This window comes from Malaclemys terrapin, chromosome 2 (genome assembly GCF_027887155.1).
Source record: "Malaclemys terrapin pileata isolate rMalTer1 chromosome 2, rMalTer1.hap1, whole genome shotgun sequence".
Lineage (NCBI taxonomy): Eukaryota > Metazoa > Chordata > Testudines > Emydidae > Malaclemys > Malaclemys terrapin.
In genome coordinates, this window is record NC_071506.1 from 160,807,624 (window position 1) to 160,833,655 (window position 26,032).

Genomic DNA, 26,032 nt, shown 5'->3' on the forward strand with positions numbered 1-26,032 from the left:
TGTTCACATCCAAGTGAGGCTAACATGGGTGCTCAGACACAGGTGCCAATTACCTAGGTTGACTGTGCAGTGTAGATATAAACTAGCTCTTCAATGCAGGTTCAGGAATCGTCCTAACAGGAATGCAAAACTGTTTGCAAGAATGAGGTCTTTTAAATGGATATATTCGAAGTAGACCACAAAAAACATCAGAAAGTGGATCAAACCAAAAGCAGCAAAGATCTCCCAACAGTAATTCCCCCATATAATTATATAAATATTATGCTGACTTCTTAATATATATTCAAAACATATTTTTAGTCTTTTTAGTTTTAAAGACTTGTTTGCTGGTGCTTATTAAAGTTAAAGGAACGACATTTTAGGAAATTGAAGTCCTCTCTTCAGCCATTGGCAAAATAAAGAAACATGACAGCTCAGATAACAGTCTCACTTGAGCAGTGAAGTAAATTGGAAGTGTATTGCAGATGGTTTTGCAGGTGGACATGCAACTGGGGGCACAAGTTGGCACTAACACTAACATTCCTTATACACAGGGCAAAAAAATATTATTGCATCTACCTCCACCTGTGTCAGTCTGCACCAATTTTTTTTCCCTTATGGCCCCTAATCATGTAGACACAAAGTCTAGAGGCACAAGATATTCACATAACATAAACATTATGTGGGCTATGAAACCAATATTAACTGCCCAAAGACTTCATTAACACAGAGTTATGGTTGCCCAATAGTACGTTGTGCCCTTCTAAAATGTCAAATTCAGCTACACTCCAACCTCTGAAAGCTAGGAAATGAAGAGTTAAGGTACACACCAATCCATGACACAACCTTAACTCTGTCCTCTGCCCCAACATGCCAATAATACACATACTACCATTCTATCCTTACAGATAATAACCCCACATGTTGCCTTCTTTAGATCACAACCAGCCCCATTATTCAGGAAACAGGTGAAGAGCGTGAGTCATGATTACATTATCTCAACTGCTTATTAGAGTCTTTCATCTTGCCTCTGTTTACTAATGCTAATGTCCCGGACAATATTTCTGCATAAAATCTGAGTCTGCCTGTGGATTTCAGAGCACTTTAAAATTATTGATCTTAAATCAGAAATTTTGGTCTCAGAACAAAATCACCACAAGAATCACCTGCAGGACACAGGCAGAGAACAAGGAATATGTGCAATACTCATTCTCTGAAGCTCCCAAGAGCAGGGTTGAAGCTCTCAGTTAATAGATATAGCACAGGTTCAATGGCCACAGCACGCCACCTACTGACATCCAATTACCTGGACAATCGCGTCCCAGAAACCTTCTGCCTTGCAAAACAGCCCTGGTTTTGCTCCAAATGCCCTTTTTACTCACTCATATCAGTTTGGGTTGATCCGCTTTCTCTAGATGGAGAGGATTATAGAATTGCAGTACTATAGTTTTGTGCAGTAAATCTGAGTTTTCTTTGTTAAAATCCATTGTCAAACTGAATCAAGCTATTAATACATTAATATGTCAGGAATCATGTGAACAATCTACAGTCTCTTGTGTACCTGTAGGGCTCTTCATCCCGAGAATAGTACTTGACATTATATATATTTTTAAAAGGCTAATGGACTGAATTTTGTATAATTTCTTTTAAAATTTACTCTTCTGGTTTTTTTATTATAACAATAGTGATATTTATTACTACATGTACAGACAGCAGATTTATTTTATGAGGAAAAACTCTGGAGACTACATTGCATTTCAGAAAACAATACATTGTGTAACAAATAAAAATTATCAATCAAAATTTATTTTGGTGCTTTCATCAGGTTCCTTTCTTATTTTTGTTGTTGTTAGTGTCATCTTGATACTGTTGAATCTACGTATACTGTTACCTTTGAAGAAAAATGTGGAAACAGCCACTTTGTGACTTGAGAAACAAAGTTGTAGCAGGTTATTTCCAATCCCCAAAACCTTTTAGGAGCACATCACAAAGTTTCAAACTTTCATTTTGTATAGTACACCAAACCAAGATATTTTTAGAAAATTTCCTTCTAGAAGACAAGCCAATTTAGATTGGAAGATCTATCTGTCCATGGAAGAAAAGAAAATTGCAATCTTGATTTTGGTAGATGTATCAGTCAGTTCCATTATTCATTTTAAGTTAGAAGAGTTCAAAGTACTGAAACCACTCTTTTTTCTTAAGACTTTCATTTCCCGCTTCCAAGACTGCAGAAGTGGCTAAAAAATGCTGTTTTGTTCTCAAAAAGCTAGGAACAAAAATGCATGGATTATAAAATGGGTCTACCGTAGCTCTCCTAATGTAACATGGCTTTACATAAGGAATGTAGCCAAATAGTAAATGTGTAATTTGAACACATTCTTACATTAGATTTCTCAGAACATCATTTAATATATAACTGTTAGTCTAATTAACAAATGGGTTGCTTCCACCAAGCCACATTGTAGGAGTATGTGCCTAGTCACACAGTTAACAAAACACTTCGAAGGCAGTCTTGACTCAAAGGCTATCTACATGGATAAAGGTGTGTATTCATTCTCTCTGTGATGGCTAATGTCCTTGAATCCCAGGGATCACTTAGCTAGGGGAATGACAGCTTCAATAGTGTGCATTCACACTGCTCCCATGTTTGAAATCTTTAGGACTGGTACATAGATTTTGGCTCTTATCCTCACAGATCACTGTTCTCTCAACAGTGCTTTGGGAGTTTTGGCCGGAGTGGAAAAGATCAAGGAATCAGTTCTTATCAGAGTAGTGAGTATTAGAGAAGGAATAAATAGGTTTTGTTTGTTTTCTTTTTGTAACTTGTCTTGCAATTAGGGGAATAATAAAATTGGGTATTCTTTTATGTAACTAAGTTTTGCCCAGGGGAACATCCTCTGTGTTTTGAATCTGTTGTCTGTGAGAGGAGCTGGTATGTTAATCTCTCCCAGAGGTTTGTCTTTCACCTTTCTTTTCTTTAATTAAAAGCCTTCTTTTTAAGAACCTGATTGATTTTTCCCTGTTTTTAAGATCCAAGGGGATTGCGTCTGAACTCACCAGGAATTGGTGGGGGGAATTAGAGGGGATGGTTAAATTCTCCTTGTGTTAAGATCCAAGGGGTTTGGATCGGTGTTCACCAAGGAATTGGTGGAGGAGTCTCTCAAGGCTACCCAGGGAGGGAAAGGTTTTGGGGGGGAAGACAGAGTTTCCCAAATAACTCATAAACCATTTGGGTGGTGGCAGCCAGACCAGATCTAAGCTGTTAATTGAGCTTAGGGGTTCACATACAGGTCCCCACATCGGTACCCTAAAGTTCAGAGTGGGGATGAAACCTATGACAGTGCTTTGGGAGACTCAGTGCTTAGCCATTGTTCAGCCACTGGTGGCAGAGGAAGAGCACTGCTAGCTAGCCTTCAACAGTGTGGCTCTGTAGAGGCAACTACATGAAGGAAAAAAGAAGTGTATCTCTGGTTTTCCAAATCGATTTGTTCTAGAGATCTGCACAGTCCCTGTTCTTTGGAGCTTAAGTAGTAAAGCTTCTGAACATAGAGAAGAACTTAGGAATAATTAAAGAGTGAGTGGTGTTTACACCCTCAGATGATGATTCAGTCAGATGTCCTAGACATCTGTACATGCCTCCTAATTGTCAGCTACTGCTTAGAAGTACCACAGACAGTTAGATGGTCCTGAAAACTTAATTCTCTCTCTATAGAAGCTGGCTGCTCTTTTGACATTCAGGGTGTGTAATCTCGTTTCCATTGTACAGGAAACACAGGTAGTGATAAAGATAATTTTAATGAAAATCACCTACAGTTTCTGACAGAAGTTTTAGGTGATTCTTTAGTACAATTTTGTTCTTTTGAAAGATGGTCTATAGTGGGTTTGCCATAAGATCCTGAAACTTTAAGACCTTTCCAGCTGAGGTGCCAGCCAATGACACAGAGAGTGCAAAGACAATGAACTAAGAAGTGCACAACTTAGTATTTATATAGCAAAACTACATATAATAGCACAAATAAACCAGAAGAATGACTGCAGAACAACATATAAAAATATGCAGTACACCAACTACAGCTTTGGAAAAATACATAGAAAAGTAGTGAGAGGGAATCCACAAAGTTAAAAGTTCATTTCAGATGGACATCCAAAAGTTTAGCTGCTAATCCAAACTATTTATTTTCATGAGGCACCACATCAAATTATGTGGCCTTCCATCCCTAAACAACTCCTCTCTTCTGTGACAAAAACTTTCTGGATTTCCCCCATTTTATATTGTCTACTTGGTGGATACAGTGATCTGGCATCCCCTTCTGACTTCTTTAATGGATGACAACTCTTCTCAATGGCAGAGAAAGCAGGTCTGAATGACTTCTGCTGACCACCATGAAACCATGGGATAGCCCCAAACAGGGATTCTGAAGGAATACCATGCAATTTTCATCATATGATTAAACCCAATTAATAAAACTCAAAACTTAAAAATACACCATAAAAAGCTTCACTGAAATTTTCACCGACATCCACATAGTGAAATAATTTGTGCACCTTTGACAAAATCTTTGTCAATGTGAAAAATTCTGCAAAAAAATCCCTGACAAACTGGAAAGGAAGCAAGTGCTGAGTATGAATTCTGTGACTAATATTTTGCACAGTGCTAGATGAAACCATACCAGAACCTAAGTGAAATAATTTGAGTAGTCTGAATCCTGGCAAAACACTACACAACCACCACAGTTCACTACTGGAAAATTAGGCAAAAGTTTGATTCTGGAAAGCTCAATACAGAGGGATCACTGAATTTCAGAATTGAGTTATATTAACAGAAAAATCAGTTACTAACCTTTCATAACTGTTATTCTTCTAGATGTGTTGTATATATCAATTCCACTATTCTAGTGTGCACATCCCATACACAGTCACCGTATATTTTTCTCTCAGTGGTATCTGTCAGGGTGGTTCAAGAGCCCTCTACTGCTGCAAAAACCACGGGCAAAAATAAATGGCCCAGCAGACCCAGAGCTTCCTCAGTTCCTTCTTTCTGGAAACTCTGATGTTGAGGATAGGAGGGTGAGTTGTGGAATGGACATGTACAACGTATCTTGAAGAACAGTTATGGAAAGTTAGTAATCATTTTTTGTTCTTTGAGTGATTGCCCATGTGCAGCCCATTCCAGGTGACTCCCAAGCAGTAATATAAGAGGAGGGATCGGAGCTCATGTACACACAGATGGCTTGAGCAAATTTGGCATCATCTCTAGAGTATCGGGTGGTGGCATAATGGGAAGTGAAAGTGTGCACCAGGTTGCTGCTTTATAAATGTCCTGAATAGGGATCTGCACTAGGAATGACATTGAGGATGTTTGTAATCTTGTGGACTGAGCAGTCATCTTGTCTGGTGGTGAAATGTCTGCCAGATAATAATGAGATCAGACACAGGACGCTATCCAAGATGAACTTCTCTGTTAGGAGATAGGAAGAACTTTCATTCTGTCCGCTGTAGTCACAAACATTTGGGTGGACTGATAAAATGGTTTAAGCCTGTCTATGTACAACGGTAATGCTCATCTAATGTCCAAAGTGTGTAGCCGTTGCTCATCCTTATTTGCATGTGGTTCTGGGTAAAAAACACATACATAAATTGACTGATTGATCTGGAAATTTGAAAGTACTTTAGAGAGAAAACTCAGATGTGGGTATAAGTACAACATATCTTTAGAGAAGACTGTATATAGTGATTCGGATGTGAGGGCACGCAGTTCAGAGACCCTTCCGGCAGAAGTGATAGCAATTAGGAAAACCACCTTCCAGGAAAGGAATAGTAAGGATCATGTTGTGAAAAGCTCAAATGGTAGTTCTATAAGTTTATACAAGACTAAATTCAAGTCCCAAGGGGGAATGGGCTCCCTTAATTGAGGATACAATCTTTCCACGCCTTGAAAGAATCTGACTGTCATGTCATTAGAAAAAACAACAGTTTTCCACACGAGGGTGGAAAGCTGCTATTGCTGCCAGGCGAACCTTGATAAAGGAAATTGCTAAGCCTTTCTGCTTCAGGTGCAGCACATAGTTGAGTATATGCTGTATAGATGAATGCATCCGTGAGACTCCAGCATGATATTATCAGATAGAGAACCAATTCCATTTTGACAGGTAGGTGGCCCTGGTGGAGTGCTTTCTGCTATACAGTAAGACGTCATGATCTTGTTCTGAGAAAGACTGCTTTCTGGGATTTAACCATGGAGCTTCCAGGCCATTAGCTGAAGAGATTGCAGGTTCAGGTGGGGCAGCCAACTATAGTCTTGGGAGATCAGATCTGGGTGCAATGGGAGTAAGATTGGAGTTGCCACTGAAAGGCCCAGTAGAGTGGAGAACCAGTGTTGGTGGAGCACACTGGGTCTATTAATATAACTCGAGTGTGGTCCCACTTGATCTTTAGTGGGATTTGGAGAAAAGCATAGTGAAGTTTTTCTGCCCAGGGTAGAAGGAAAGCATGTGTGATGGAGCCCAGACTGTGGCCTTGCAGGGAACAGAACTGGTGCCATTTTCTTGTTGGTCTATTTGGGGAGACTATATCTGAGGAAAGGAATCACTTGTGGTAACTCAAAAATGACCTGTTAAAGCCGTCTGCTAGCTTGTTCTGCACCCCAGAAGGTAAGAGGCCTCAAGGTTGATTGAATGGGCTATTCAAAATACCCACAGGTGAACTGCTTCCTGACAAAGGAGGGATAAGTGAGCTCCTCTCTGTCCATTGAGGTAAAACATTGCTGCGGTGTTATCTGTAAGAACAAACTGGTTTCTCGATATGAGGCAGGAAGACAAATCACCCTGAGTTCTCTGAAATTGATATGAAGAGTGAGCTCCCTCGAGGACCAAACCCCCTGAATTGGGGGGGCGGGATGACAGGTGAGCTCCCCACCTGAGAACTGCCATGTTTGAGACCAGAGTCACTGAAGGTTGAGGACAGAAGATGGGAAAACATGCACAAACATTGAGTGGCTCCAACCACCAATTCAGTAAAAATAGAACCCACAAAGGTACTGTGAGCACAGTGTCCAGATGAAGACAGCTTGGTGAGTACACTGAGGCCAGCTAAGTCTCGAGAGGTCTGAGGTGCAGCCTCACATATTGTACTACATTTGTGAATGAGGCCAGTGCCCTAGCACCCCCATACAGTTTCAGGCTGCTGTGACTCGATGAAATGTGAGGTCTGTCACTAAAGATTTACTACACCAGAATCTTGACTCTCGGAGGAACATTCTGGCCTGGGTAGACTCCAACACTGCCCCTAACAGCACAATCCACTGTCCTGGGCAAAGAGTAGACTTGTCTGCATTGGTAAGCAGACCTAGGGCCTTGAAGGTTGACTGAACGAGCTGAACACTGGATATAACTAGAGCTTTGGACCAAACCTTGACTAACTAATCTTCCAGGTAAGGACAGACCTGCACTCCTATTCTCCTCAGGAATGCTGCCATCATGGCCATACATTTTGTGTATCTGAGGAGCTCCAGACAGACTGAATGGAAGAATCATAAACTGGTAATGTGAGTGCTTCACTATGAACATGAGGTGCTTTCTGTGCCCTTGGTATATTGACACATTAAAGTAGGTGTCTCTTAAATCGAGGGCAGCATATCAGTCTCCAGGATCCATGTAGGGAATAATGAATGCCAGGGTGATCAGGGTAAAAACATAATCTTTTTGAGATAGTTGTTAAACTGACACAGATCTAAGATAGGTCTGAGATGTTCCTTTGCTTTTGGGATTAGAAATAATGGGAGTAGAAAACCTTCCCTCTTAAATTTTGTGGAATCTCCTCTATGGCTTCCACCTGAAAGATCGATTGAACCTCCTGGACCAGAAATTCTTTGTGAGAGTGGTCCCTGAAGAGGCAGAGGAAGGGAGGGTGGGAAGAAGGGGTAGAAATAAACTGGATGATGTATCCCACTTCTAGAGTGCTCAACACCAATGGTCTGTGGTGATACAGGACAAGGTCTTGAGGAAATGGGAAAGGCAGTTTGCAAACAAAGGAAAAACGGGATATGGCATCCTGGGAACTGGCATGGCATCCCTGAGCATCATACCAAAATGCCTGCTTAGAACCCCCTAGATGACTAGGTGTGGCAGGCATTGATACAGAGGCACAAGGGGGAGGTGGTCTATGCCTATAATGTCTACCCTTTTTTCGCTGCAGGTCCTGTCAGACCACTGGAGCAGAATACCAGAGAAGTTGCTGAGGCCGGAAGTGGCTCCTGATGTGTACAACTTGCAAGATTTAGAAGTTGCCTTTGTGTCCTTTAACCCAGGGAGCTTAGCATCAGTTTGCTCCGAAAAGAGCATGGAACTCTCAAAGGACAGGTCCTGCAGTCTGTTGGACTTCCTTCAGGAGCCCAGAGGACAGCAACCAGGAGCTCCCACGCCTGGCCACTACCGAAGCCATGGACTTAGAAGCTGAGTCAGCCATATACAGAGCAGCTTGAAATGAGGCTCTTGCCACTGCTTTTCCCTCATCCACTAGTGAGGAGAACTCTTGCCTAGCATCTTCTGGCAGCACGTCTTTAAATTTCAGCATGGATTCCCATACATTAAAGTCATACCTGCCTAAAAGTGCATGCTGGTTTGCAACCCCATAGAATAAACTTTCCTACCGAACAGGTCTAACTTTTTTGAGTCTTTTGATTTTGGGGTTGCATCCTGCTGCCCCTGCCTTTCCCTCTCATTGGCAACAGATACTACCAGGGACACTGGGTGGGTGGGGATGGGAGTAAAGGACACATAACTTTGTGTGGGCACATAAAACTTGCGCTCAGCCCTTCAGAAGAGGGCGGAAGGCATGCAGGGGTCTGCCACAGCCACTTTATTGGGTTCATAATGGCGAAATTGAGAAGCAGGGCCACTCTGGAAGGACCTGCAGTGGCTAAAATATCAACCATGTGGTGAAAGTATTTGTTTATTTCCTCTACCTGTATGCCCGGGATTCAGGAAACCCTCTTTAACAATTCTTGATGTGCCTTATAATCATCTCGGGGAGGCGATATGCACCCTCCTGTGACTGCTATGTCAGGGGAGGAGGAAGAGGAGGCCAGCATTAGCTGCAGATGCTCTTTGTCTATTTCTTGATCTGCAAGGTGCTGTTGAGCTGGTTCTTGATGCCTGATACTGAGGTTGGTACCGGAGTCAGGAATTGGTGCTGCCCAGTGGGTAGGTGCACATGTCTTTTTGAGGTCACCAAATATGAGTGCCTGGAATACAAATTGGAAATGGGGTGATAGGCCCATAGATTCCAAAAAGGCCACTGGACAGAGTTAGGTCCCCAGTGACCTTCTGGCCAACCACTTGATTGTACTTCTGTTACCGGATCCATTGAAGGATGGAAATGTATGGAGGAGGGGTAGTGAGAGTGGCTCCAAGAATGAGAAATGTAGGATCCAACTTGTGATTCAGAAGAAGGATGACATTCCTTCTGCTTCATGGAGGCACAGTTCCAGACAGTGCCGGTGACAGGTGCTGAGGCCCACAGAGAGGGGAGCATTACAGGTTTTCCCTTTGATGGTACCGAAGAGCAAGATGTCAGAAGTACATGAGACTTGCATGGTACTGAGCGCTGTAGCAATCCTGCTGGTTCTCCTATATCCACTGGCACCAATAGCATCCACTCTTGTACTGCGTCTGCTGGCACTGACATGATCAGGAAGTCCCTGGCAGCTGCAAATGCCACTGGCATTGTCAGTACCGAGACAGTGTTGGTATAGTGCAGTGCTGCAGATGTGGAAGGTGCCACCAGACACCAGACTGAGGTGTCAATAGAAGAAGTTTTACAACAAATGGATAAATTAAACAGTAATATGCCACCAGGACCAGATGGTATTTACCCAAGAGTTCTGAAGGAACTCAAATATGAAATTGGAGAACTACAGGATTGGCACCTTGTCGACTAAATGACTGGCAAGTGACAGACATTCAGCTATGTAAGTAGGCTACTATTTGTGCAGTCCTCTTTGTTAATACTTGTAAACAAAACCTTATAATCAAGAATTTGAACTAATCAAAACACAGCATCCCTCTAACAGCTTCAAACTTCCAATACCATTGGTACAATGTGTGTGAACACTGCAAAGGTAAAGCTCAAAATCAAGAAAATGGTTTCACATAAGCAGTGCCTTACACTAGTACTACTTCCTCTGTTGTGCTCGGAAGTATATTTTGTCTTCTACCAGCTTTGTAAGTGGTGTATGCACTAACAATGATATTTACACTAGTGAACTGCAAATACTTTTAAATAAACTATTTCTGATTAACATGTACATTCGATGTAAATAGATGTGAAGGTTGTGCATCACTGCTACAGAAGATGACCAAACATTTAAATCTGAGCTCATACACCTCATTGTAACAGTTCTACCCTAATACAAATTAATAATAATAACATTAATAAATTCTCTTTACAGCTCTTGAGTACAATAAAAATACACTTTAAAAATAAGAGCAAATGTGAGCATAGACATTTCAAAGTTAAGCCAATGCCTTTATAGGCATGGGAAAAAATTCATCATGAAGAGCAATTGTTTACTTTAGGGAAGAGATAACAGAAGAGAGTATGATAAATATATGCAAAACAAGGATTGGGAAAGAGAAGGTAGGTAGAGCAATTATTTGTACTTGTTCATAATATGGGAACAAAGGGAACAATTTCCAGGGAAACTGAAAGGCTGCACATTAAAAATTAATAAAAGAAAATACTTTTTTCACCCAATGCACAATTGGAATGTGAAACTCTTTGCTACGGAATCTCTTTGAGTCTAAAAATTTGTAGCACTGAAAAAAGAACTGGGGTTTGTAAGGGCTATAAATCCTCATGTTTCAGGCCAATCTCTAACTAAAGAGGGTTAGGAAGAAACTTTCCACACTGGGCAAGTTATTGTATAACTGTCTACTCTTGCACATTCCTCTGAAACATCTGATATTATTCACGGTCAGAGACAAGTTATTGGTCTAGAGAGGCCAATGGTCTGATCTAGTACGGTATTTTCTAAAAGGAAAGAATTCTAAGTTGTGGATGCAATGTGCTGGACATTTCAGAACCACTATATTTTCAAGGGATGGCTCTGTATGCATACTTGATCAATAATCTCAGGTGTTGAACTGCAGCGCTCTGGAACAGTGTGATCAATGGGCCATTAACTTATTATGATGAAGTGAAAATCAAGTATAAATCTCCTACCTCATGATGTATTAACTGAGTTCCAAAAATATCCTTATAGTCACACAACCCTTAACGTCTTTAAATGAATTATTCTCTGAAGAGCATAAGTATTTTTCATGTTCTCTTTCCCATGAAAAGAAAAGGAAATGTGCAAGAACTGTTAATGACTGACAGTCATTTCACATCTTATTCCCTTTGCAAGGATGACAACCATTTAAAACCAGAACAGATTGAGAGGGCAAACAGGTGTCATTTAAGTAAGATGAGTGCACAGTGTAATGACAGCCAGATGTCCTTAATTTCAACCAAGCAAAACCCAAGAGCATTACTATGGCAAAAAATATTGGTGTTTCCACTTTAAATCCTCAAGAGGTTTTTAGCATTTCCCTTAAATATTTGTCCAAGATTGAAATTTGGCATGCCAAGACTCAAGAAGCTTAGGAAATTAATTAGTTATTTATTTTTGAATATTTTAAAATGAAATCAATTGGCAATTTTAAGTTATATGAAAGCACACACACAAAACTAGGAGGACAAATGCTGCCCTCAGTTGTGTGTACGTTTCCTGTTGACATAAATGCATGCAAGTTATCTGAGAGCAGAATATGGCCCTGAAAATTTGTTTTAAATTGTGTTCCAGGACCTTATTAAAGGAAAAACTCGCTTTGCGGCTGCCACCTCACACACTTTCTCAGGAGCAACTGTAAGGGTCTCCAAAACATGTATCTCTGGAGATCAGGGATGGCAGAACTTATTGTGCCAAATAACTGTAAATATTTGCTTTTTTTCAGATTGGTCAACAACAACAACAACAACAACAACCCACCATGATTATAATGTAGGTAGATAAATCCTGTCTTCTCAAAATACTGAAAATTAATGGGAAAATGGTTTCCTTAAAAGCACGAAGGCCAAATATGAGAATCTGTGCTGGCCTGAACATTTCAGGCTGCTCTTTTCAGTGGCAGAGCATTTGTAGCTGGTGGGTCAGATTTCAAATCTGCAATGGCAATGGCAAAAGGGTGTAACTTGAGCTCACGCACATAGCTTGGTTGCGGTGAGGGATGCTGGGATTCTGCAGTGCAGAAGAGAAAAAGTTAGACACATGCACTGGGAGAGGAAGACAGCTATGAATGATGGCCCAGCTGTTTTCCAGTTTCTCTTTTCCATTGACTTACCATATCAGGCACACAATTATGGTGCGCAATAAATAACAATAATGGTGCTAATAGGAATGGTTATAATAATTCACAGCTATAATATAATAATCTACTTTGCAGATGCCAATAAGCTGCTTACTGACAGCCAAACCCACAAGGCACAAATAGAAATAGTGCCCCCCTTCTTGCAGATGCTCAGGTCAGCAAGAAATCTCACAGGTCACACAGATATAATCCTGGTTCCTCCTTCAGGGGAAACATATTTTCTCTGTATATTAGAAAATATATGAAAAATATATTGTGAGAATTGAAAATAAATATTAGATATTATTAAAGTGGCACCATTTCTGGATACTGCCTAATCTTATTGGAACTCTTTAGGGCTGCTCCTTTAAAAGAAAAGCCCCAGAAAAATATGTTTGTATTCCCCCATTAGTTAGGTGAACAAGCAAAGGCTCCAGTGGAGCAGGTCTTCCAATATCATTTGACTTCAATATGCCAGGACCCTGACTCCTGTTTTCAGAACTGAGCTGTCCCATTAAGAACAGTGCCCCATCAACATACATTTCTGCTCAGTCCAAAGCACTGCAGCCTGCCATGTAGCTCTGCTGGAGCAATCTATTTCTTATTTCCTTCTTTTTGCTCTCAGGGAAAATGGGAGACCGAGGTTTAAGTCCCTGCTCCAAATCAGGCAGAGCAGGGATTCAAAAACAGATCTCCTTCGTTCCCGGTGACCACAATGAACTAGTGGTTATTCTGATCCATAGCAGCAAGTCAGCCCCAAAATTCCCACCATGCTTTCCCTGAGCTGCCTTTTGTGCAGGTCAGACTACTCTGGTTTTTGTGCAGGTTAGGCTATGTCTAATATCAGTCCGCATAGGTGAGAAAGGCAGGGGAACACATTGTTTGAGAATCCTGCTGCGGTCTAGTTCCGAGCTAAGGCTCCGAGCAGCTTGCTAGCTATAGGGTGGCCTCAGGTCTAGGCAGCTTTGTGCATTCCTGCCTGTGGGGATTCAGGTGCCTACAGGAGTAGGCAGCAACTAAGCAGTGGTTTAGTGAATGTTAACTGTGTCTACATGTTGGACATAGACACCTAAAGAGGAAGGTGTGTACGTCCTTTGTGAATCTAGCCCCTGGTTCCCTTTTTTCTTGCTCTGACTCCAATCCCCATTCCTTCCATGTTTTACTTTATAATGAGGTACAGTTAGGAGGTATGACTCCACTTATCTTCCCCCCCATAAACATATTATTTGTTTTTAAATAACAGCCTTTTCTCTGTTTTGGAGCTTGAAGCCAACCATGCAGATGTATATGGAGAGCTGAGGATTAAGTACAAGAGAACCTTTACAGGTTTAAATTAACAAAACATACTCCATTAATTCAGTGACAGCTAGAAACTTGGGTCTAACTTCATACATTAAATCTTTAAAGGGCTATTAATGTGGCTGATAAGTATTGGTGTTCCTGCAGGATTCTTGTTCTTCTCCATGAACTGTCTTGTCTCTGATAGAATTCACCCATCTCTGGACACTGTAAAGGGGCACCCTCAACTTAAAAAGCAACAGTTGCCAATTGCTTTTTACCAACTATAGTACAAGTAATGCTGCGTAAGATTACTATACATGAAAGAGGTTAGAGGAAAAAAATCTAATATTTCAGTTTATTTACTTTGGGCACTTGATAGCATTATGTGTATAGTCACTTTCACTATTTCCTCTGTAAAATCAGTACATCTGTTTTCTCTCTTGCTTGTGTAAATCTTTCACACTAGGAGAAAAGTTTGAAAGAATGATTGCAAAAAGCACAACTGACAGAGGTGGAAAAGGGGCATGGGAAAGGTGAAGTATCTGAAGTATCTAGTTAGCTCATTTAAAAAAAAAAATTGACTAGATTTCAAGTAATAGTGTCATTTAAATCATCTGATTATGAGTTTTATCTCCTGACTGCATACAAAAATATTTCTAAAAGGCAAAACATTTGTTTAGCAAATGCATTCAGGGTCAAGTGTTTTCAAGTAACATTCTCAGATAAGATCCTATCACCCTTGTAAGGGCTTCTCCCTTCAGTCTCTCAAAATTCATATTACATAAACTGAACATTTTTATGCAATCAGCATATACTCCAGAGGGTGAAATCCTGGCTCCTCTGAACTGAATGGGAGTTTTGCCGTTGATTTCAATGGAGCCATGACTTCACCCACTACATTTTTTTCATGAAGAAACTATAAACATTTCCAGTGGAGTGTGCTTCAAGCAAGGTTTGTTTACCAAGTTGTGTTGTTTCTCTCCTTAGTTAGGGGTATATTAAATATTATTTAAACAGGGAAAATAAATTAAAATGATTCTCCAGTTCTTCATCTTTCCTCCCTGTGAACATATGTGCATATGTTGTACACAGTTAATCACCAATTAAGCGTGAGAATTTTTGTGGCAGACTCTTGTTATCATAATGACAGCACTGTTCTGAAGCCTTGTGTAACAGAGGTTAATACTATGTAAAATATCCATCAGTTATTGTTTTATGATACTGAATCTGTTTAGTTTAGTAGGAATGAAACTGTAGGTTTCTGAAATCCTAGGAATCAGGTTTCTCTTACAAAACATTAAAAAATACTGTGCTACCAAAGGACCTCTCCTAATAACTAGAGAGGCATATTGAGCAATATATATCACATGCATTTAGACCCAGACTTTCCAGGTCAGCTCATGGTAATGGCCAGACTCTAATCTCAGATGCATTGTCAGCATTACTATTTATTTAAGAAATTTGCTACTGGGCATGTAACCAAGTACATGTTTTTAAAACCTCCTTATACATGAATATAGGATCTTATCTCATGTATAGTTGTGGTGAACTGTATTGTGTACTAGTTTCCCTGTCTTGACAGCAACCCCACAAAATTCTTGGGATGGTGTCTATCCAAAGAACACATCTTTTCTTTGGAAGCATAACCAAACTTAATTTTCAAACAATCTTGTTTTCGGTTTACTTCACATATCAAGTCCTTTTTCATTTACAGGTGCTCCTTGATTTTTGAAAGGAAGATTGATATCACCTGTTTTATATGCATCTCAGTGCTCTGCTTATTCCTAAAAATATTTTTATGGAATTCTTTAGTTAAGACTTGGAGTTCTAGCTTAGTATCCTCTAATTTTCTCACACCTGAACTAATTTATACACGGACTGATTGCTCCTCTTGTACTAGGGTCCTCAATTACCTCATTCTTACTGAGACCCCAAATACAACCACTTATTCTCCATCAATCCCAGACTCCTCTCTTTTCTTCCTGCTTCAGTTGAGTCTCTGATTGGGTAGAAAGTGCAGAACACCAATACACTCCGACTGATACAAATGTACTAGTCGGAAATAATCCTATGATTGGTTTCAAAATGGAAGAAGCCATTGGCAAATAAAGACTAAAGAATACGTTTAAAGAATCGGAAGAGCTTAATTTTGATTTAATATGTCTGTGAGATGACACAGGATGAGTCACATATTAAATAATTAATGTGGACTTATACCATAATTATATAAATAATGTCCACTTAGATTTTTGTTAAATATTAAGAGCCAAATTCAGCTTTCATTTACACCATTGTAAAGCTACAACCACTTCCTGGCTCTCAAAGGAGATACTCTGTATCTCTCTCAGCATGACTGAAAGAAGTATTTTGCCCTAAAACAATAAATATTTGTTAAACATTCTCTTAGCATTTAACAAAATATCATGTTAACATGCTGTTCAAATGCAATATTTAAATGATCGTTTATGTACTTTACAGAGAAGAAATTTGCCAACATCTTGCATTAAGTATGAGAAATACTCAAATTCTACACATTAACAGATGGGCTAATAAGTAGATAGTAACATTAACAGATCATAGGCAACAGTATTTTAATATCAAATTTCAGTATATAGTCTTCTGTCACGATATTTAAATTACAATAAATATTAAATTTCTTATTAAATACAGATTACATAGTTGTTTAATATTTAAAAATCACACAAAAATTCCATTACAACATGAAAGTATTTCCCAGGTAAATTAAAAAAAATCCCAGCCCTCATCCATGCAAAAGCAAAAAACTCTGCACCTTACAAAATAAAGCAAATCAGTGTATTCACTATGCAAACCTGTCAGAGAATCTGCCCCCAGTTGATATCACTGTATGCAAAGATTGTCATCACATTGACATTTTCTGTTTTCAGATCATTCAAGAAGCTGAAAGTAAATTAACCTAGGGGAATAAAGCCCTAGGAGACCTGGACCTCCATGCCTTACTCAGGGAAAATCCCCACTGAAACTAATGGGAGCTTTGGTACAAACAGCAGGAATAGGTCCTTATTAAACTGGCATTTTTCAAAGGTCACAGGATCTGGAAAAGACAGGAGGTGCTATGATCTGGCTTCTTATATATAAGAAACTGTATAGATCACTGAGTTAATATTTTCTGATTACTTACCAAAAGCTGTCCAGCAAAACAGATAAAAAGAATGAAGGAAAGCAAGAGAAATGCCACCCCAAAGGAAATTCCAAGGATAGATGTTCTATGAGACAATAAGAAAAAAAGTTTATTAGCCATTATGCAAACGATGTACACAAATCTACAGTGCAGACTTTTTTTGTTCAGAATGTTGGTAAAGACAGTTAGAAAATAATATCCCAGGCATTAATCCTGCCTAAGATGCAATTTTCCAACATCAATGACCCAGGGAAACAAATCCAATATTTTACCAGAAGGCTAATAAGCACTACTTCTTAGTAAGGGGCTATATTCTGTGTACCAAATTACAATTTTTTAAATCCAACCATATCAGCAAGATTGCATTTTAAAAAAAAACAAACAAACACATTTTAAAAATATGGTAGCTATGTTCCCACCCCGCCGCCATTCTCTTCCTTCTCAACAAAGGCTGAGCCATCTTCTGTTCACATTTTCCAAAAAATGATACCTTGGGCAGAGTCCAAGTCTGGAAAATTTCTGCCCATGAAGAGCTTCAGAAAATTAGAAGGAGTCTGGTGGCACCTTAAAGACTAACAGATTTATTTGGGCATAAGCTTTCGTGAGTAAAAACCTTAGGTTCACGAAAGCTTATGCCCAAATAAATCTGTTAGTCTTTAAGGTGCCACCAGACTCCTTGTTGTTTTTGTAGATACAGACTAACACGGCTACCCCCTGATACTTGTCAGAAAATTAGGAATGACTGAAAACAGTGACTTATAACATTATACCACTTTATATAGCTGTTGATAGTGATTTCTGCATTGCTAAATGTTATTGTAGCAAAGGCAATTGATTTCTCCTCTCCTGCAGACATAATATAAGATATTAAACACCAGTTGTCTTTACAAATTCTTAAATGGGAGCAGACAACTATAGTATGTTTTCCTATAGAAACTCTGCATTAGAGGAGAATGTTATTGCTAACCTACTGCTATTTAATTATTTTAGAGTCTATTTAAATCCAAAATTAACAGTAATAATAATATAGGTGTCATAGAAAGGAAACAAAGTGAAAAACAGTAAAAGGGAGCAAATAAATAAATAATAACGAAAAATTTAAAAAGTACCTTACCCATCAAAAATAACAACAACAAAAAAATCAACATTAAAATGAGAAAAAGGAATTAAAAAAAACCTATAGTTTATCTGATAACGAGCCTCTAATCCACCCTTTGCTGTGTGGTACCAACGGGAAAAACCTAGTGCAAATATTGTCCATATATGCCCATTAAACACAGAAGAGGAGAAGCAGAAACCATATGGCATTATGTTCCCTCCCCTAAGATACTGGAAGTTCTTCCATGTGAGCACCAAGGCTGGCCATGATGAACTAGGCCAGGTGGAGAGGGGAGGGCAATCACTCCATGAGGTATTATAATATGGTCAGATTTTCCCAGAAAAATACATTAGAGCTAATTGTGCTTAAGGAAGTATTGACTCTTGCTCTGTGCTTTGGGACTGGGAATGAGGAGATGCAGGTGCAGTCATGGCTATCCTACCAATGGCAAAACAGATCTCGAGTTAGCTTTACTCCCGGGGAATGGGGGGAGGGGAAGAGCGGCAGCACTCAAGGCCTAGTTCTTAGCACTTATCTGCAGTTTTACCTACAGATCTTGAGGCATCTGCAGAGTTTAAAAGTGATACTTCTTGACTCCTCTGTGCATCAGCAAGCCTATTTCTTTGCCAAACATGATACATGGGCAACACCTGGATGGAGTTTTCAAAATAAGCATTCTACTCCTGCAGATTTTTCTGTTTTATGCCATACTATTGCCATTAAAATAATTTTTTCATGGGTCAGTCATGGTCCATAGCTAGAGCTCTTAGGTGCTAAAGTAATACAATAATAACAATAAATAAATAAATAATACACATTTTATAATATAAGCTGTCTAGCCAATTACTTAATGCACCTTTAAACTCTCAGCATTAGTAAAAATTCAATTTGGTGAAAACAGCTCAATAAGAGTAAATCTGAGAGGTCATTCATAATGCCCTCAGCATGTATTCATCTTGAAATAATCAGGATTTTTTAAAGTTACCTGAAAATGCATATTATTAATTATTATTATTAAATATTTGTGTTACAATAACTACCAAAATTCCAATCAGGAGTGAGGCCACATTCCACTTAAGCAGTGCACATGTGAAGACAGAGGCAACTAAATCGCAGTGAGATTAATGGGAGTTAGGCACCTAAATGCCTTTGAGGATCTGGCTGTACTGCCTACCCTGAAAAGCTTAAAATTTAAACTGATAAGTGACACACAAAGGCTGGGAGGAGAGGGATGCAATCGCATACATATAATTTTTACATATGTTAACACTTGCAATCGTTAAATAATAACAAACCTACAGAATAAATGCCAGCTCACTCCTTCTGCCTCTCAAGCAAGCATTCATTTGCTGACTTCTAGGAATCACAATAGAAGTGGGAATTGAGGAACGATTTGATAGAGGAGAAGGTAGTGGCCTTATAGACCAGTTTTTGGAGGGTATTTCATATGTATGGGCAATGTGGAAGAAGGCATGAGGAGCTGACATAAAGGCAGAATAGAAAGGCAATGCTGGCAGAGTGAAGGAGGTAGGGGAGAGGAGGTGATTTAATAAGAGGCCACAGTGGTCAAATAAGGGCAGACTTGTGAAAGGGGCTTCAGGATCTGGACAAGAAGCTTGTACATGATGTGGAGAGGCAGTGGAGGCGTACAAAAAGTAGGGTGATGTGGTCAAAGTCAGTGGTTCTCAAAGCTGGTCCGCTGCTTGTTCAGGGAAAGCCCCTGGCAGGCCGGGCCGGTTTGTTTACCTGCAGCATCCGCAGGTTTGGCCAATCGCAGCTCCCACTGGACGCGGTTCGCCGCTCCAGGCCAATGGGGGCTGCGGGAAGGGCGGCCAGCACATCCCTTGGCCCGCGCCGCTTCCCGCAGTCCCCATTGGCCTGGAGTGGCGAACCGCGGCCAGTGGGAGCCACAATCGGCCGAACCTGTGGACGTGGCAGGTAAACAAACTGGCCCGGCCCACCAGGGGCTTTCCCTGAACAAGCGGTGGACCGGCTTTGAGAACCACTGGTCTAAGTAACAGCTGAAAAAAGACAATCTTAGTAGCTATGTATTGTATGTGTTGAAGGGGAGCAATGTCAGTGTGAGAGTAGCAGAAGACAAGGAGGTTTCAGTAGTCAAATAACAGATGATGAAAGCTGGGATGAGAATTTTGATTGTCTGGACAGAAAGAAAAGGAGAGATCTTAGAAATGTGGTAAAGGAAGAAGTGGAAAGTTTAGGACAGACTTGATGTAATGGCAAGAGAGAGGGAGTGGCCAAAGGTGACCTCTTAGGCTACAAGGCTGACTGATAGGGATGATGGTGGTCATTTAAACAGTGAGGAGCCTTTAAAGGGTTTTTGAGGAAAGATCAGCATTATGTTTTAGTTACACTACGCTTAAGTAGTTTCACTTTGCTCCTAAAGCTACCAGCATGCAACAGAAATGGGAAGCAAGCTACAGAAAAATGAAATACCAGCATTTTGAACACTGACCATGGGAAAATTGCATCAGCAATTTACTTTTGTCATTGACATGTTTTAAGTTTTCAGGAATGTCATGCAGTATCGTGTACAGCAGGGGTTCTCAAACTGGGGGTCGGGACCCCTCAGAGGGTCGTGAGGTTATTATATCGGGGGTCGCAAGCTGCCAGCCTGCACCCCAAACCCCGCTTTGCATCCAGCATTTATAATGGTGTTAAATATATTAAAAACTGTTTTTAATTTATAAGGGGGGTCGCACTCAGAGGCTTGCTATGTGAAAGGGGTCACCAGTACAAAAGTTTGAGAACCACTAGTGTACAGGATACTGCATGAAGCAGGATACCAGAGTATGTGGGTAAATAATTTTGATATGGCAATGTTTTTCTTGTGGCACTTCCCACTGAAGTCAATGGGAGCTGCAGTGTCTGTGAAAATCAGGCCACTTATTTAATTGCCTAAATGTAGATTTAGGTACCTAAAGTGAGGCTCTCCAAATTTGAAAATCTTGGTCCGGGTTTTTACAGTAAAGATATGCCTACTCTATTGTGTAAGCTCTCCACATGTACTGTAGAAATTTATCAGATTCTTTTTATCTGCTTGCTTCAGACAAACCATTTTGGCAAAAGGGTATTGAGAAGCCTTCAGGTCTATTAAGTATTTTACTATACCTATTTGAATACCCTCATTTCCAGAAGTTCCATCCCCAAATGTTATCACTGAGCTCCCTGATTGGCCAAGATTGTATGATATTGCCTGTGGAAGGATTGATTTTTTGAAGTGTGATGAAAAGATACTCCCTAGTTTTCACAATACCTGTAAGTATGAGGAATTGATGATCTTGAGCATCCATATTATAAGCAGCCTCCTCTTATTCTTATGACTACATTGGGATAATTATATTTTGACCAATTCATCTTTTATGAGATTGTTTCAAATTGAAAATATATTAGTATTATATTCAGCTAATGTTAGCAATATTTTTATTGAAAATACTGAGTCACTGTAAATGCAGAGATATTAAAAGATGGAGTGGGGGTGATTTTCCTTGTCCCCCACTTATATTACTGTAATGGAATATTATGTGTATTACTGAATATATCTTTAAGAATTCAGTATATGTATGGTAATTCATACATCTGTTTCTTCTTGGCAGGGAACTAATTTTCATGTTCATAATTGTTTGACTGCAAATTCTATTCTTCATCTAAAAGCAGTAAAGAAATAATTTTTAAAAAGATGGAGGTTATACATGACAACACTAAATTTAACTTTGTTTTTGTAATCTAACAGTAGCTACATCCTTGGGGATTTGGCTGATGCATTCACTGAGCCTTCCACAGATTCAATCAGTGCAAATACTTTAATAATACAATTGCTTCATTGTTGAGAAAAATCCTTTGAATTTTAAAACTCATTTTCAGTCCTTTTTTTTCTTTATTAGGTGCATCAGAAACAGCTCATAGTGGTGTAGCTTTTTCCTCAAGTATTCTATTCTATTTTGAAAGCTTGCTTTCAGACAAAGGTGCTGCTTTTGTTCCTCATAAAATTCAGCCTTGCTCAGCTGGACACTGTTCTAATCCTGCCCAGAACATGTTCCTAATAAAGTATCATGGAGAACTACATTAATCTTCATGTATGCATGACAGAAGACATGATGAATGATGCTGTTGTTGAACATAGATGCCTTTCAGAACAAAGCCCAGGGAAGAGATCTCAGATATAGCCAGGGACAAACCCAGTACAAGCACGATTGCAAACCCCTTTACTTATATTGATGAGCAGTCATCCAGGCAAGTAGTCCCATTGAATTTGATGGTGAGCAGTTACTCACAGGAGTAGCCCCAATATGAGTAAGTAGTTCACAATTTAGCATTCTACATTTCAAAAACCAATAGTGCCAATTTATAGTCAATCAATGGGTGTAATTTGGTGTCGGTTACAAGAGATGCTGCTCTGATCTGAACAAGTTGTAAGCAAGGGAGCATTACTGGAAGTCCTGCTTTGAGAAAATGCAGTGATCAAAGCCTTATGGTCATTTTAATGTAACTGTGTATCACAACTGCCCATTAATTTTTTCCAAGATATACTGGGTAACCTGATTGAATTTAACTTTATGCTTTACAATATGCAGTTTATTATGTAAACAAGTAATTAATTTATCTACTCAATAGAAAAAACTATTAATAAACAATGTCATCACAGGATAAAGAACTTCTGCCAATCACACTTCCGAAATATGAAATGTTATAATAATCTTCCAAATATCACGTAAATAGTGACTCTTATTCACCACTGTATTACTCCAGTTTTATGTCATTGCAGTTGGTGTTACAGCAGCAAAACAGGAGTAATTTAATACTAAATCAGGCCCCATTATGGCTCCAGTTCTAGGTCCAATTATCTCTCTCTAAATTCACTCAGACCATTTCCTGGATTTTTTAAAAACTTTTACTCTGCTGTAACATCATCCTGGAAAGCCTGGGAGAGCATTAGTACAGAACTGCAGGGGGGAAAAAAGTTTTAATCTTCTGTTAAAATATAGTTTCTTAAACAGTCTTTGTCTTGTACATAGAGGAATTATGTTAATAGCACTGGAGTAAATTTATTGTACATGACTTTTGTGATTATCAGATACAACCCATTTTGAAATGCAAAGCTTTAGTTTTTAATTGTCCACAAAAGCTGCTAGTTGCCTTGCACACTCCTCCACCATTATCTTTTAATTATGGACATAGCCTGCTTCACTTATAAATGTACAATGCCTTAAAAGTTGTCTGACTTCATTTATTTATTTTATAGGATTAAGAAATACAGAATGTGAACCTTTTTAAATATGCATTGACAGCAGGAAAAAATCCCTATGAAATAAGGTATATTTCATTTTTATTAAGTAGAATTAATTCTGAGGATCATCATATATGCCACAATTTTTATAAGCACAATGTTATTATTTGCAATTTGACTTGAATTTATGAAGAATACATTATGTTTTAAGCAAAACAGAAAAGTAATAATTGTCTTGTAATTAGTCATGTGTAACTCTGGATTAGCTATTCAGTTTGAAAACAGCAAAAGTAGCAATTGCAGAATCATGATTGGCACAATTTTGCTTTCTCTATGTAACTCATTTTCATTAGAGACTTTCATTTTTGATAAGTTAAATAGCAGGGCGGTGCAAATGGAATAAAAGGACTTGATTCACTGTCATGGGCTCATGGCCTCTCAATCTATATGGGCAGGATCAGTATCACACTCATTAATTGCAAAAAGAAGAACAGGAGTACTTGTGGCACCTTAGAGACTAACAAATTTATTAGAGCATAAGGTGCCACAAGTACTCCTGTTCTTCTTTTTGCGGATACAGACTAACACGGCTGCTACTCTGAAACCACTCATTAATTGCTAGCCTGAGTTCCAAAAGACCCTCATTGGCAGAGACTGCCAAGGAATTGCACTGAATCAGTTCATCTTAATTGCTCCCTAGCACAGTGTGAACTTTGGATGAAGAGTACTACTTTGCCTTGATCAAGATAAACTTTCTATAGCAAAACCCAAACAGAGACGTAATGCCTGGTATTTATAACCATTACTTTATACAATGAACTTCTATAATATCTTCAAACAGAAGTTCTTAAATTGTGTAAGAAATATTACTGAATTCAGAACACGCATGAGGGGTCAATATTAGTATTATCCTCGTTTTACAGATGAGGAAACTGAGGCAGAGAAAAGTCAGCTGACTTCCTCAGGGTCACATAGGAAGTTTGTGGTTGAGCTGAAAATAGACACCAGATTATTTTATGAACTTTATTTATGCATCCATTGAACCTTCTATAGATTCATTTAGTGTTAATTAAAAACACTACTGCTTCATTGTTCAGGAAAAACCTCTAGGCTAAAGGTTATGAGGAAGTACTATTGCTCCCTCTTCCCCAGCACAGAGTTTGTCTGTGCAGTTAGGTGGTCTCTAAACACACCTACCCAATTGGGCCTGGCATGCAAGTTAGGCAGAGGAGCAACTATCTTCCTCAGATGAGAGGAAGGTGCCTCCCTGCAGCCCAGATGTTGGTACCTAATGCTGTGAGAAGGATAGGGTTTAGGACACATTCCTCTTGTCAGCATCTCTCATTGACTAGCTTAGGTAGCTCCTTGCCTAGTATGCTGGCTTTTGTGGATCGAATTCTAAGGTGCTTGTGTCTCCCCACACATTGTATGGAGAACACAGATGCCAAACTCAGGCTTTGTGGATCACAGTGTTGTTCCTGTGATTTTTTTAGGTGCCTAACAGTTAGGAGCTGCAACACTCAGTGTCACAGTGCCTAAGTACCCTTGTGGATCTGGGCTTCAGATCATATGAAACTGTTAGGAGTTTTGAAAAGCAGTAAGAACAGGAATAATGCAAAGGGATCTAAAGAGTTAGAAACATGGAGAGGAAACAAAATGAGATTCATCTTGGAAAAATGCAACCTTAAAATGAAAATGTCTGGACAAACACCAAATAAATATACTTGGAAGGAGAAATCTATGCAGGAATAATGCTGAAATATATGCAAGGCTAATAATGGACAATAATTTACTAAGATTATAATTTGGTAATTCTACAAAAATGTGAAATTTGGAGTGTCTATGCAAGAAATCACATGTCAAGAGTCAGAAAGTAGTATTTACTCCCTATACAGCTCTGTTGCCATCACAGCTGGAAAATTTCATTCAGTTCTTGGCAACTCATTACCAGAGAGATTGACAAATTGGAGTGAGTCCAAAGATGAGCAAAATGATGACGGGGTACAAGGATTTTATTATGAGGAAAGATTTAAAAGGCTAAATATAGTATAGCTTGGCAAGGTGATTACTATTGTCTGCCGCATCAGTTAATAAATATTTGAAGGGTGTTATAACACTGAGAAAAGAGAAGAATTGTTTAGCGTGGTCCAGGATGGCATAACTAGAAATAATGGGCGAAAATGAAGAAAGTAAATTTAGGCTTTCTTGTAGTGATAGGTATTCATTTGTAGAACAAAATCCTAAGGATTATACCATCATTGCTTGGGACTTTTACAACTTGATTGGGCAAACACTAACAAATATACAGTGAGAATTGATACTGCCCTTGCAGACCAATGGACTGGGTGATCTAATCATCTGGATGGCCTTTTCAATCTCTACCTTCTATGATTCTGTCTCCTAATTCCTGATCCCAAGAATGATTCAAAGTCATATTTTCCTCTCCAAAAAGAGAGAGCAGACAAATATTAAATTTTAACCTTGTTGAATATGCAGTGAAAATTAAAAAAAAATCCATAAAAATAGACAAAGATAAACGAAAGGTCAGAATTTGCCCACAGATACACATACACATATAACTCTGCACATATGCAAATGTGGGAAGCATTTGGTCCAAATATTATAAAGTAATTTGTCTTTTATGTTTTGTTTTATTTATTCTTTTTCTGTATTATTTTCTACTCTGTTTTTTTATAACGTGTACTAAAATGTTTAATCTAATATGTGAGTTAGAACCAAATATTGCACTCTAAAAAAGTTATGAGTTTTATGCTTTACATTTTCTACTTTCTAAAGGTGTTATGTAGCTGATATGCTGTTACTTTTACAGTTTAAAATGTATCCTTATAAAGAAGAAAACGTCTTCTAAGTTTGCTTCATGG

At 39.0% G+C, this 26,032-nt stretch overlaps 1 protein-coding gene across 3 annotated transcripts in view; it reads right to left on the bottom strand.

The window, feature by feature from the left end:
• The window catches only part of ADCY2 (adenylate cyclase 2), a 459,988-nt gene that overhangs the window by 70,330 nt on the left and 363,626 nt on the right, over window positions 1-26,032 (bottom strand). For all 3 annotated transcript variants that reach the window (XM_054018109.1, XM_054018108.1, XM_054018110.1), the window contains one exon: window positions 16,807-16,891. In XM_054018109.1, coding sequence (XP_053874084.1) covers window positions 16,807-16,891 — 85 coding nt within the window. The remainder of the gene's footprint in view (window positions 1-16,806; window positions 16,892-26,032) is intronic.